The sequence below is a fragment of the Harpia harpyja genome, chromosome 1, assembly GCF_026419915.1.
Source record: "Harpia harpyja isolate bHarHar1 chromosome 1, bHarHar1 primary haplotype, whole genome shotgun sequence".
Lineage (NCBI taxonomy): Eukaryota > Metazoa > Chordata > Aves > Accipitriformes > Accipitridae > Harpia > Harpia harpyja.
This window is the reverse complement of record NC_068940.1, coordinates 3,036,873-3,050,731: the sequence shown is the minus strand read 5'-3', so window position 1 is coordinate 3,050,731 and position 13,859 is coordinate 3,036,873. Positions and strand designations below refer to the sequence as shown.

At 42.7% G+C, this 13,859-nt stretch overlaps 1 protein-coding gene across 2 annotated transcripts; it reads left to right on the top strand.

The window, feature by feature from the left end:
* The first annotated feature begins 391 nt into the window (after positions 1-391).
* RBFA (ribosome binding factor A) lies at positions 392-10,505 on the top strand. 2 transcript variants are annotated; one of them, XM_052799800.1, is made up of 7 exons: positions 392-532; positions 985-1,027; positions 1,685-1,861; positions 4,413-4,525; positions 5,723-5,807; positions 7,996-8,072; positions 9,769-10,505. In XM_052799800.1, exons 1-7 carry the CDS (start codon positions 420-422, stop codon positions 10,157-10,159), a joined length of 999 nt encoding a protein of 332 aa, XP_052655760.1. In that variant the 5' UTR covers positions 392-419; the 3' UTR covers positions 10,160-10,505. The 2 variants fall into 2 exon arrangements, with proteins under 2 accessions (XP_052655760.1, XP_052655844.1); XM_052799884.1 differs by lacking the exon at positions 985-1,027 and having other exon boundaries at positions 423-532.
* Positions 10,506-13,859: the final 3,354 nt, after the last annotated feature.

The following is a 13,859-nucleotide window of genomic DNA, read 5'->3' as shown; positions in this document are numbered from 1 at the left end:
CCACCGACCTCACACCGGATCGACGGGGGCCGAAGTCGTGCCACCGAAGCACCGCAGCCTTCCCGAGGCTCCGGCAGCCCCTTCTTGCGGGGTGGGGGGACCGCTGTCCACGGCCTTTTTTTCCTGCGGCAGCCCCCAGGCTTGTCTTCGCTTCCCGGCCAACTCCCGTACCCCCACACGACCGGAGCCCGGGCACGGCTCTGCCCGCCCGGGGCTCGGCTCTGGCGCCGGGCGGGGGATGAGGTTTCCCTCAGCTCGGCGCCCCGCCGCTCGCCTGTGCCCGAAGGCGCCTCAGCCTCTTCCCGCCTTCCCGCCCCGGGGCCCTCCCGCCGGAGGCCGCCGCTCCGCGAGGGGGAGCCCGCACCGCCGCCGCTGCCGGGGAGCTCCGGGCCGGGCCGGGCCGGGCGGCTGCGGCGGTGATGTGGAGCGGGCGGGCGGCGGCGGCGGCGCCGCGGTGGTGGCGGGCGTTGCGCAGCTCCGCCGCCCTGAGCGGTTCCAGGAACCTGCTGAGGAAAATGCTCCGCAAAAAGAAGTAGGTGCCGGGCGGAGAGAGGGAGGGAGGGCCGGGGCTGTAGCGCCGGGCCGGGGGTGGTTTGTGTGAGAGGGGGTGGTTTGTGTGAGAGGATTTGGCTTGTGTGAGAGGATTTGGCGGGTCTCGGGGAGCTCCCGTGCTGCCGGTAGCGTGGGGGAGAGCCCCCCGCCCCAGGGCGGCCTTGGAGCAGCAACCGCGGTGCCCCGTGGGGCTCCGCTGACGGTGCTTCGGTCTTGTGCCACGTTACACCGATCTCTGAGGAAAGCGTGGGGTTGTTCTTTCCACCCGGCCCGCCAGGCAGCCGCGGGTGGGGAGAACGGCTTGGGGGGGGGTGTGACACACGGGTGTCGTCGTGTGCCTTCGGGCGGGCGGCCTTCTCCTGACACGGGGAAGCCCCTTGTTTCTCTGAGCTGCTGAAAGGTAAAGCTGATTTCCTTTCCTCTTCCCAAAAGAAAGAAGTTTTGGTACGAGAGCCCGACCCTGGGATCTAAAATGGTAAGTGGAAGCTTTTAAGGCGTTGCGTTTATCCGCGCCGGGAGGAGCAAGCTTGGGCTTCTGCCGTTGTGTCCCAATTTTGGGAAAAGCGTTTTCTGTAGGAGAAGTAGCACAATTTTGTGGATGAGCACTAGGGCTCCAGTTTCACTACGACACGCCAGGATTGCTGTGGAGAGAAGCCCTTCGGCTCCCCGTGGCCGTTTCCCTCTTCTGTGCTGATCTTTCGTCTGCGCCAGCAGCAACACCAACACTCTCTCGCACGCTCTTGAACCCACAGCAGAGAACTGATCCAGGTTAAAACTTCTGGATACCAGCTCAGTTTTACAGAAGACAAGTTTTCCTGTTTGTTTTTCAAACAAGCAATGCTTTTCAGTTAAATACGTGCCATATTTTAGAAAACAGATTTATTGAGCTATATAGCTTGCTACAAAATAATGAAGAAACTAAGAAACCTTGACTGTAATACATGAAGGTCAAAGATTTAGTGAACAGAAATACTCTTTATGGAAACACCTGATACATAAGACCTATATAAAGCCATCGCAGCTGCAATGATGGCATTCTGAGACTGTACTTAGTAGAGTGCACAAGACTGTATATAATTGCCTAATACAAGTTCGAAACTAGTGATTAATGTGTTGTTTTTTTTTTTTAAAGATGTATAAACAAACCAATTTGGCCTCTGTAATGAAAGATGACCAGACAAAAACTAGGAAAGAAGATAACATACGCTGCAGAGTCTTGAATAGTCTTATTCATAGAGCTGTGACAGAGATGATGGCTACCTCTGAAGTTAATCAAGAACTTTATGATCTCAAGCTGGAAATCTGCAAGGCAAGTGCCAAAGCTACAGCTTGTGTTGAGCCGCTTTGACTACGCCTTGAGGTCAGCATGGTGTGCCAAAGGAGCTCCCCTGGGTGTTGTGATGTGTGTGTGCAGGAGGATTTTTACTGCATTGCTTCTGATGTGGCAGGGCACAGCAAGGTCTGGATTCACCTTGTGTGCTAGGAGAACTTTGCCACTGTTGTACCTGGCTTAGTAGACCTTTGCCACTATGATGCAAATGCAACTTAGGCCAACTAAATGGTGATTCTCGTGGTATGACTTATTTTCTGTTACTCAGACATGTATTATTTGCCTTGGCCTTTCAGAAGGAGCCTGGTTTTACCAATGTAAGTGTATCTTTCCAAGAGTCTTTTCTTCATGCAGCTGTGTGAGAGTTGATACCTCCTTGTGTCCCTCACCGGCGTCATTACACAGGTAGAAGACCTAAGTGGGGCATGAGCTTAGTTCAAAAGAAAAAGGCAAGCCGAAGAAAATGACATTGGCAAGCAAGGCTCCAGAAAGAATTGGAATTTGTACCTAACTGTAGCTAGTGTTGTCATAGTTCACGGGTTTGAAAGGGATGTTAAAGCTCTGGTTCAGGAACTAAGTCAGTCTCCACATTCTTGTTTGTTGTCTGTAGTTTTTTCTTCTACATTTGCTGTTTTGCCAAGATTAAATGATACCCATGTTTGGCTTAAAAGCTTGATGGACTTAGTTTTGTTAGTTAGAAGCATGGAAAAATTACTTGCACCTCATAGCTGCATCTGGGACAAGGGGTTTGGCATTTATGGTTCAAACATGTTTTTGCCAGCTGAATTCATTCTGTCTTCAAGCAAGTGATTAAAATTACATGGGCAAGATGAATTGGCTCTATATGCACAGTAGCCTTCATATAGTATTTCTGTCTCTCTCAGGCTTTGAGGATTGCTCGTCTAACTCAGATGGCATGTCTGCACATAAAAATACTGGCTGGTGTAGGCAAGCCACAGCACTTTCAGGAGGCATTGCTGTAAATGAAACAACTTACAACGTGAGAGAGGGAAAGAAACAGCCTTCTTCCAAATATAGTATAGCTTTTACTATAACTGCGTAGTGCTTAGTGTTCGTGCTGCACTGGGACGTGGCTGAGACTCGGTCCCGATTTACTCTTGAGCCGATTCTGGTCTGATACCATTACTTCCATTATCAAAAGAAATCTTCTAGCAGGCTTTCTGAAATCCATCAGAATTTGTTTTTTTCGGTATCAAAAGTTAAAATTACATAATAGTAATACAGATAAGAATCGTGCTTCAGGCCTGATACATCAAACTTTTATCCACTCAATGATATTATTCATGTGATGATGAAGAAATGGCTTGTGTTAGCTAGGGTTGTTACGTGCTTACATCTGACTCAGTGCGGGAGATGGGGAGGGTTGATCCTGCAGTAGAAACAGCCGGTTAATGATCATGGTGGGTTTTTTTATAGAGTGGTGGGTTTCCTGAGGGAGGAGTTAGTTAGTGGTGGAAAAAATCAGTATCTACTTTGTTGTTGGGGACAGTCCATTCTGCCCTAGGAAAGAGTAGCACTGTCAACAGCAGACTGTGATGCAGTTTTCACTCCTGGGAATACTCTGATGGAGTTGTCTTTTCCTGCTGATGTATGTAGACACCTATTTGTTTGAAGAGTTGGTTTCTGGACTAGATGATCTCTGAACTGTGCCTTCCAATGGGTAGTTTATGCTTTCTCCTCCCTCTTCCCCTGCTCCTTCCTTCGGTTGAGCCAGATCGGTTATTAGAAGTTTGCTGAGTGTGCTCTCATAGTGAGAACCTGTTCTGTAAGAGGCTGCTGGATGCGATGAATGACAGTTACAGAAATCTTTCAGAATCCAATTTGTGTTCCAGAAGTTTATTCTTCAGGAAGGTTGTCAGTCTCTCTCCTGTGTGTTTTGGCCCCTGCACACCATGCGTTTTCAATTGCATGCGTGACAGCTATGAATATTAGCTGTTAGTGAGCTAGGGGTTCAGGCACTGGAGGTTGCCAGAAGCCTTTAGAACTGGAGAGACTCTTACATTGCAGTGGCATGGAGGGCGTCCTCTTTTCTGTCAATATCAAAACCAAACACTGGGTGATGACAAACCAGGCAGTGTCACAAGTCCTTCTGTAGTGGAAACTTACACTTTCAACTGTATTCCAAAACAGCATGCCATAAATTGTCATTCTGGACTATTGGTGGTGGTAGCACCGTTGCATTGACTAAATGTAGCACTGTCAGTAACGTTGCAGGTGTTGACAGACTTCTCCTCCGTTTAATCTCGGTTGAAGGGGAGATTAGGCAGTGACTTGCCTAAATAAAAAAAGTTCTTTCAGGTACTGACTGTGAATCTTACTTGGTGTTAAACTCTACCTCTATAAAGGCACCATGTAATTACGGTTCTTAAGAGCAGAGATGGAAGAGGTTCTCCTAAGAATTTACATATCCAATTTGGGTCACTGTATGCTTATTCATGAATTAGAGACTTTGTTGTGTAAGAAGTGTGTGTATATCTACAATTTAAAAGAAATGTTTGTCTTTTTGCAGGTGTCCCTGGCATCAAACTTTTCAGCCTGTCGTGTGTACTGGAATCCTGCTGTCGCTACGGAGGAAGAAAGTTACGTTGAAAGCGTACTGCAGAAGAGTGCTCCGCGTATACGGTACTGCTATGGGATAAACAGACTACTTCATACATTCATAGCCATGTACCATTCCATGTGCCATTTCTTAAGTATTCCTAACAATCTATATCTGACCTGTTAGGATGCTTTAGTTTTTTAGATGTTTGGAGTCAGAGCATCTCCTGTGATGAGCCTTCCAGGGAAGGATGGCTGCATCAGACCAGCTGTGTATTCTCCTGCTGGAGCACAGCTGCCTTATTTGGCTTCTGTGCTTTCCTAGGATTGGACTGGGCTGAGCAGAAAGAAAGAGGAGTCTGGATGAAGTTTCACTTCATTGTACTAGTGGTGGTGGACAGGACATGCTGTGCACGACAGTAGGCCAGAATATGATGCTGCACAAGAGGACTGACAATTACAAGTTTCTCCTTACAGATTCACTGAGCAGTTCTGATCGCTATGGACAATTTGGACCACCAGAAGGGATGACTGATGTTACAGAAAACCTTTGCAATACTGACACCAAAAAATAAATGTCGGGATGCTACTGTGTATTGTAATGCTTTTACCCATTTTTGGCAGAGGGTCTAGTGAGTTTTCAGGATATCGCAGAGATTTTTGTCTCTCCCTCTTTCCTTGGCTTACCCTCTGCTATCCAGCCAGTCTGTTGGAGGATCAGGACTTCACCCCATGGGGATGGCAGCACTGAAGCATACTCGTAGGGCCATCTCCTTTCCCCCTGTTTCCCTAGGCTGTGTAATTCCTGCTCCAGCACAATCCTCTCTTCTACTCCCAACAGTTTCCACTCTTTGACAAGGAATGTTGCTGGCTGGGAAGAAGACGAGGGGAGCCCTGTCAGTCCTTCCTGCAGCTCGCATGTGGGACTAGTTGTCTTGCCCTGCTGTAAGGGCTCTGTCCCCCGCTGCTCTCACCCCTACAGTGGGGATAAGGAAGCCAAATGAAGTGGGGAAAGACCTGTGCCAGCCTGTGCATGTAGGAGACAAATACTCAGTGGGATCTGCAGCTAGTAGTTTTTGTATGGTATACGTTTGGAGTTGGGATTCTGCAGTGATGTATTGCTTAGCACTAGCCTGAATGGATACCCATCAGACTGTAAGTTTTGCAAACCATTATCTTTAAATTTGCAGTACTGCTGGAATTAATTTAATGTATTTTATCTGTACTGGAGGTGCTGTATTGTATTGTTACTCATACTGGTGAATGCTGTATTTTTGCCAGGTATCTTCTGATGAGTCAGCAGATTGTAGGAAATGTACCTCCAATAGTATTTTTAAAAGACAAAGAAGCTGCAGCTGTAAAAGAGGTAATTGTAATCTTTGACTCAGTGTACAAATATAATGATATGCAAACATGGTGACTTAGTATACCATAATGCTTAGGAACACGGAGAGAATGATCATTCAATTGCTCTACCAATCTACATTAAAAATCAGTCTTTGTCTATACCCTTTCCTCTTCACATTCCAAAGCTTTTTAGCAAAGAATCTTAAGTAGGACTGATGCTTATATACAAGGTAAAAGAATTCTTGTAGGTATTGCCTCGTGAACTTTTTCTGATGTTACTATTAAAATTTCTGAAGTGAAGTGTTCAAAGAAGCTTGTAGGCCAGATCATTAGACCAAAAAAGAAATCCTAAAAAATGAAATTATGATTTTAAGGAATAATATAGGGTAGGCAGTTGTCTGTTGCCTGGTATACAGATTATAGAAATGAGGTCTGAGGAGCTGTCTTCCACATTTTAAATGTTATGTTTTTTTTTAAATTCCATTGAATCTAATCAGTGATTTTTAATTTTTTTTTTTTACCCCAATCTTTTTCCATCTGTGAATTGTTAAAATGTTTCTAGGGAAGTGCAGATCTTTGCATAGAGGATGTGAGCTCACTCATGCTATTTTTTTCTTTTTTTAATTTTTAAAATAATCTTTACTATTTCACATTTTCTGTCAAGGTGTTGATAGTTTTAACTAGTTGAAATATTGCTAGAATAATGATGTTTTCTAGGAATTTGCTGTCATTAGGACTGTAAAGTGAGATCTTTTCAATAGTGAGATATTCAGAAGAGAAAGGTGACACCGAGTGGAATTTCCTGAAAAACGTCTCCTCAAGCTGTTGATGCAAATGTGAAGAACATTAGTTGAAAAGAGCACGTTCGCATTTCTGTGCCCTGAAGTGTCTTGTTCTTAGATGTGTTACTGTTATAACCAATTACTGTTGGTGACTTACAGGTTTGTGCAGTGTGTATTAGCAGAGCTGGAAGGGATAACAAGAACTTCAGATTCTTTAGAAATGCAGTGAACTGCTTAAACTTTCTGTGGTCAGAAAAATTCTGAGTTTCATGCCAATATACTGATCCACACTGCAAATGTTTTTCACTTGCATTAGCATTAACAAAAAGCACAAGAATAGAAATGAACTAAACACTTCTGGAAGCCGTTTATATTCATTATTATGCTCCCCTTAATTGACGCAAGGAATTCTGCACAACAAGTAACAAGTGATTATGGAAGCACTTTGTCATTACTGTTACTCTATTATTAACATACCTAGATGGAACTACAAATATCTACTCCTGCAGGTCCTGCCTTTCAGGTCTGTTACTGTGGAACCTGTTCCATTTATCACTTTTTCTCAAACTTTGTTAAATGACCACTTACTTACTTACTCTTTTTGAAGAAGAAAACCCCTGGACTACCTTACCTTCAAGTTCAGTGCATAGGCACCAAGCAAGTTAACCACACAAGACAAGAAAAACCCTCCCTGTATAGCTTCTGTCAGTGAATGGCACTGGGAAGCACTTAGGTGGATCATCTTTTCACACTTTGCAGATCATCAGATTTATGTAATCCACAGATTTGAATAACAGGGCTTGAAATAATGTAGCTGAACCTAATTTTTAAGTATTGGAAGACAGGGAAGGACCATCCAATTCAGCTCCTAGAATACGCTGAATTAAAAGGGAAGTAGGAATGAAAATTTCAAATGAGATAAAATTTTCACAATTTTACAGTCTATAAGCACTGAATATACTAGTTTTGTAGCATTTACTGGTTAGGTGCCATGTTAAAAGGGAGTTGGGAACTCAATATTTACATGTAATAGAAATACAAGCTTGCAGAAAGGGGGAAGAAGTGAAAAAAATCTCAGTGCAAGGATGTTATGAAAAAGGATTTGCAAGACATAAGACCAAATAAAACAAAAATTATATATGTCACACAGTCCCTAGCCAACTGTTCAGAATGTACATGAGGCAAAAAACTTTGTAGGAATCCCTGGGTCAGGTACGCTATTTTACACAAACTTCCCAGGCAACAAGTATAAGCAGTTCCATGTGAATGGAGGAAAAGGCTATTTTGAAATGGTTTTGCTAAATATTCCAAACATGTAGAAAATAAAATATTTGCCATTAGGTACTTGTCTGTTTCTTGCGTAGGTGTCAACAAAGTAAATTTAATACGGGACCTTTAACATGTATTGTCTTCATGTGTTAACAGATTGAGGAATTATTGTCAATTGCTGATTTTGGACGTCCAGAAGAAGAAGAAGAAACATTATCTCAAAATGATTCTAGGTGGGTTTTTTGAATTGGAATTGTACAAGTGTCCATTTTCATCTCTGTTGGCACACTTAAATTGGCTATTATTTGACATGACGGAAAGTATATTTTAGTTAGATGTGTACGTTGTTGTTATCTCAGAGTTCAGCAAATGGTGTTACAAGGAAATAGGAAGTAGAAGAGACAGACTTTTTGGAAGACCTTACCGAAAAGGCATCTCAGCTTTTAAAGAGATCAGTTGGGCCCTTTTATCAACAGAAGAGGCTTCAGAATAGCCTAGGACCAAACTAATATGTAATCATCCCAGAAATTAAATGTAGAGGATGGCATTTTATTTTGTGGCTTAAGCTTTCTTTACTAAAGTTACACCCATTTACTAAAATTAAGGGAAAATATTTCTTAGTATATATGCTCTGGTTTACTTTCATATTTTAGTGCAGACACATTTTCGTAGGCTGTTTTGTTGTTGGTTCTTGTGCACAGGTACCTTGCTGCAGACCACAGGTTTGCAAATATGGAAAGTCTATTTTTTATATATGTGGACCTCTGTTAAGCTGTGGAGAATGACTGAATTGTCACTTGTAACAGCATAGTGTATATGCTTTCAGAGGCAACTAACCCATAAGGTGATACCAGAACACAGTCTTAGAAGTCAGCTGTGTTTGACGCCTGTACTCTGAGTGACATAGTCATCAGACTTGTCACATGCAGACCCAATACTTGTTCTCGTATTAGTATCTTTACTTTTATGAGGGAAGTATTTTTAGGATTTGTAAGAATTCAAGACTCAATGTGTTTGTGATAATTAAATTAAAAAAAACGCTTTGCAGCAGTAATATTTGTTTCTTGCTGGTAACTTTCTCATGAGGATAAAAGCTCTACGTTTACCAGTACTCTACTTGGCCACTTTTTTTCCTGGTATAAGTTTGGTTTGTTATACACGAGTTACAAGTTTACTGACGGATCTCCCTAAGTTAACAAAAAGTAAGTTAATTTAGCATTCTTCTGTGAGGGATTTTTGGCTATTGAGGGATAGGGCTGAACAGTCTGTTGGAATAATGATTCTGTGGACTGGATGCTCTCAAAGCCAACAGCCTCGCACTTGTGGGCTGCAGTCTGTTGGTGGAAATGCCTTTTGTGCCTTAACGTCTCACAGGACGATCATCAGGTGCAAGTCAGAAATAGCTTCTTGGGGGAAATCATTGTTGTGACAGACTTTCCCACAGGGCACCTAACCTCTCCGTCTGTTTGTGTCTTGTGGAAATACTTAAGTCCAGCTCGAGGTGCCATATACTGCCACTCGTACATCTGTCTGATGTGTTTTGGGCACAGGCTGCTGCTTCTCACTTCTTGGAAGAGCTGGGAGAAGTCTAACTTCTTTGGGGCTCCCAGGTCCAGTGCTCACGCTGTTACCTATGCACAGCTTTTCCCAGAATCAAGCAGTTTCATCTGGAATGTAGTTGCTTTATTGGCTTCCTCCCATTAAATCTGTTGACACGCTGGCAGGCCTATGCACAGCTTGTCCTTGGACACATAGTCTCGTGGTATCTCTTCCTTCTTAACGTAGGGAGCACAATGCGGAACACAGTGCATTAATAAAGTCAAACTGAAAACTCCAGTTTATTTCTGTGTTACTCAAGTTGTCACAGTTAGCATTGCCCCTTAAAATATACACGGGGAAAAAAACCCACATTTGTTTTCCTTTCCACAGTGAACTGTTCTCTTCAGCAACTCAATCTTCAGATTCACCCATGCAGTCTAATCTTTTTGGTATTGATCATGAACTGCTGAATAAGCAGATAATGGACTACAAAAGACTGAAAGTGTCAAGAGATATAGGAAGCATTGCCTGGACAGAAGAGCAGGAGCAGCAGCTTTCTAAGATTCAAAAGAAAATGAAAAAGAAAAGAACAAGGAATCCTCCTGATGATGACATTACACCACAGAAATACTTACTGGACAGATACGAAGCTGATGACTGGGATGATAACACTGAATCAGTCTTGGACTATGAGCTGGAGGATGAATTACAGGAAGAGGTAGATGAATTGGAGGCGGATGATGGCAAAACTCTAAGTCAGCCTACGGATAAACTGAAATGAAGTGAAAAAGCCACTCCCTTTAAAATGGAGGCTGCCAATAGCAAAAAAAAAAGACTGCCATAGATACTGAAAGATTAGTTTTGTACAGCCTGTTTACCACTTCCTCTTTTGAACTAATAGGTTTGCCACATGTGGGGAGGTTTGCTAGCACAAAGTATGTAAGATAAACAAAAATGCTATTTGTGACATTCTGTTAAGCAGCTTTCAAGCTGCTGCAGTTGTAGGACTGTCAACCAGAGAGCAGTTTTGTAATAACAAAATATACATAGTGTAGCACTGAGTTAAAACTTCTTGCAGTTCTGTCAGTTATTTCCAATAAAATTATGGTGTCTGTGTTGAAATAAAATGTCTTCTTTTTTTTTGAGTGATCTGGATAAAAATAATCACAGAGTGATGGTGTCTGTTATTCTAAGGTCAGGAAGGAAGAGGGAAGCAAAATAATGACAGTGGCGTTCAAAGAGCAGCCTTCAGCGCACAAAGACCAGGACAGGTTATTCTCTAGAGGACCTAGTCTCATGGGGGAACTCTTTCCACAAGAAGGTGAAACTCACTGAAATTATGGCCAATAAAGTTACAACCCTGAAAGAAAATAAATTTATTTATTTATTTTAATATTTAGAAATTTACAGTTGCGCAAGGGGAACTGCAGCCAGAAAAGAATAGAGAACTGCTCATCTGTTGGGTAAAATTGGGTGAAGCATTGACCATGACTGAAAAAAATGTATTAAAAACTCAAAGGCAGAGACAAAGCAGCAGGGAAGAATGCCCCGGTAACGTCTGAGATTTGGAAATGGATGGTGAATCGTATAAAAAGTGAGAATAAAGCCTTCTGGCTCAAAGCAAGTAAAAAATAATAGCATGAGTGTATAAAGTCAGAAGGGCTGAAGCTTCAAAATAAGTTACAACTAACAAGGTAGTAAAAAGGAATTCTACCAGAAATAAGGAACGTTTAATTCCATTAGTTAATGGGGAAGTAAAGAAAGGCAATGCAGGGGAGGTTGGACTACAGTATGTTGCTCTAGTTTTTCAAAAAGATTTAAAAGACAGCGAGTATAAGCTCCAGAATATAAAAGATAGTCTAAAGGATTTTTAGGTTGAAGAGAGGAGTTCAGGTCAGCAAAGAACACTGAAATTCACTGTAGGTTATTTAATAATCCCCTTGAAGCATATTCTGAAGATTGATTGCCTGTAAAAATACAGAGAGGATATGGGCTACGAATGTCTATAGGCTATTCTATAAGCTGTTCAGAGCTTGTATTGAATAAGGGTCAGGATTTTATAAATGTATCTATCACTTTTATTAGGGTGCATACTGAAGCTGTAGCTCACATTAGTACTTGCCTAACTTGAAGTAGGTGAATAATCCCACAAATTTCAGTGTGCCTTGTTGGGGCTTTCCAGGAGTTCTTCCTAAATTCCACAGGACAGACACACTTTGAAGTAGATGCTTTAGTTTGTTTTCCAGTGAGTGAAGGTATTTACCATATCAGAAACTGTTCATGTGCAGTATCACCGTCAATCAAAGCTAGCCATGATTTTGTTGCAACTTGGCAACAAAGCTCTTAACTTTCTGAATGAACGACAGGAACCTGTTAATTGGTACTTGCTAAATGAATCCACCGACTACTAGTGTTTCCATCTTCAGTTTCTGCTATATGTGGGACTGTCCTGCCTCTATTGAAAGGTCAAAAAAAGAAAAAAAAAACCCAACACCCAAACAACCTACATAGTAGGCTTTTGAAAGAACAAAGAGAACAAAGTTGATTACCTCTGCTGCTTGTTTAGTTCGGACATCTATAAGCTAGGTTTGCAGTTCATAGATTAGATTTCATCTAAACCCAACCAAAACCATTCTCACTGTCAGCCCTGATACCTTCGCTCCCTTGTTGAGCGAGGGAGGGCAGTTGACCTCTTCTGCTTGCCACAGCTAACGTCACAGAAACCGGGCTCTGTTCAAGAAGAGAGATGGCCTAGCGCTTAACGCAGGGCGTCCAGAGATGGGACAGCCATTCTGAACCTGGTGAGGAGGAAAACGAAGCAAACCCAACCAGCTTTAGAAGAGATGGATATCTTAAAGCAGGACAGACTGGAAGGAAGAAGTGGCCCAGGGGATATCTGGAGAATGGCACCGGAGTAGGGGGGTGGGAGCAGCTCCCCAGCCTCCCCCCTCGTTAGCGCTCTGCCCCAGCCTCGCCGGCATCCCGGGGAAGCGCGGGGTGGGCAGCTTTCTCTGCTATGCTACCCGTGTAATAGTAACTTTGAGGCTTTTATAGCTGCAAAAGGCAATAAATGAATGTTACGCTCTATCTGAGCAATATGAACTATAACCACTTGCAGAATGCCTTGGTTTAGTTTTTATGTATTCTTTAACCACAGATGGGGAAGGAACTTCTGGGGCCTTCAGACCCGGTCCCCTACCTTTAATGGCAGCCACTTGCTGCAGTCCTGTCTTCAGCTGTTAATCCTCATTAGCAATATGCAGCTGGGAGTAATCGTTATTTAACATTGGCAGAATCAGACCTGCAGCTGAATTTAAGCAATTGGTGCCCCTGTGAGCATGGGCTACACCACTTGTGTTTGAATCAATTGGATTAGTCACTGACAGTTTTAAAAAGCACAAGAGCTTTCATTGCTTCCTATCATTGTCAATCCAAACCTTCCCAAACACCCTGGGACCCCAAAAGTGTATTGTTCAGATCTAAGTTTCAGACTCAAAGTAAAGAAATACCTCCGTTATCCCTCCAGTCTGGTTATTTTCCTGAAGACCTGGTCCTATAAGGTGCTAATTTTGAAGGGCACATGAGGGCATATAGTTCCTCTGCTTCATTTTAGCCAATCGGTTTGATTTCTCTGACCCCTCTAAGACCTTGCCATGAAAACGTTGAAGCATTTTGTGTCTTTCCAAAACAGAAGCGTCTCTCCAGCGGAGTTGCTGAGTAATACTGCTGTGCTGCAGACAGGTTGACAGCGAGAAGTTTACTAACCCTCTCCAAAACATATGACTCAGGGAGGGTGACAGTCTCCTTACACATGTGAGTCAGAAAAGCCACTGACAGAAATGGCATCATGCCAGGGAAATTAGAAAACCGAGATGCACATCTCATCGAAATCTTATTTTCTGTCCAACGAATTACTTATTTGTCATGAAAGCCAATCTACCCTTAAGCCTTGCTTGCATATGTAAAGCCAAGAAATGTAGAATAAAAGCTTGGCAAGGAGAAAGAAATTAGTATATTGTGCAATGCTTTGCCATTTTGTCTTATATCTAACTCTCTAAGAGGATAAGTGAAGACAAAAAGGCTTAGTTTTAAAGATTTCAAAGCGCTATAGAATGTGCCCTATCACACCAGAAGAAAATCTTCATTAACAAGGAATAATGAGTTGCACACGTTTTTCTTGCACTCAATCACTGCTGATAGCACATTGCTGCACTGCACTCATTTGTACTTTAAAATCTGCTATGGTGAAAGACCAGTCATCCTAAACACCTAACCAACAAAGCATCACACTTCAAACTGTAAGAATAAAAATGCAGAAAGGTTTGTCTATTGTGGTAATTACTTCTGACTTTTTTTGGTAGTATGTTCTTCAGGTAGTCCATCTTACCTGGTGGGCTTTGCTCAAACTTACTGGAAAACAAATTCTAATGGAGAACACTTGTAGTTAATTTCAGTTAATTACTCTCTCTTTGGCTCCAAGG

Coding starts and splice junctions, on each gene's coding strand:
- RBFA (XM_052799800.1), top strand. CDS start 420: ATGTGGAGCGGGCGGGCGGCGGCGGCGGCGCCGCGGTGGTGGCGGGCG. Junction 1,028..1,684: donor CGACCCTGGGATCTAAAATG/GTAAGTGGAAGC, acceptor TTTTTTTTAAAG/ATGTATAAACAAACCAATTT. Junction 1,862..4,412: donor TCAAGCTGGAAATCTGCAAG/GCAAGTGCCAAA, acceptor GTCTTTTTGCAG/GTGTCCCTGGCATCAAACTT.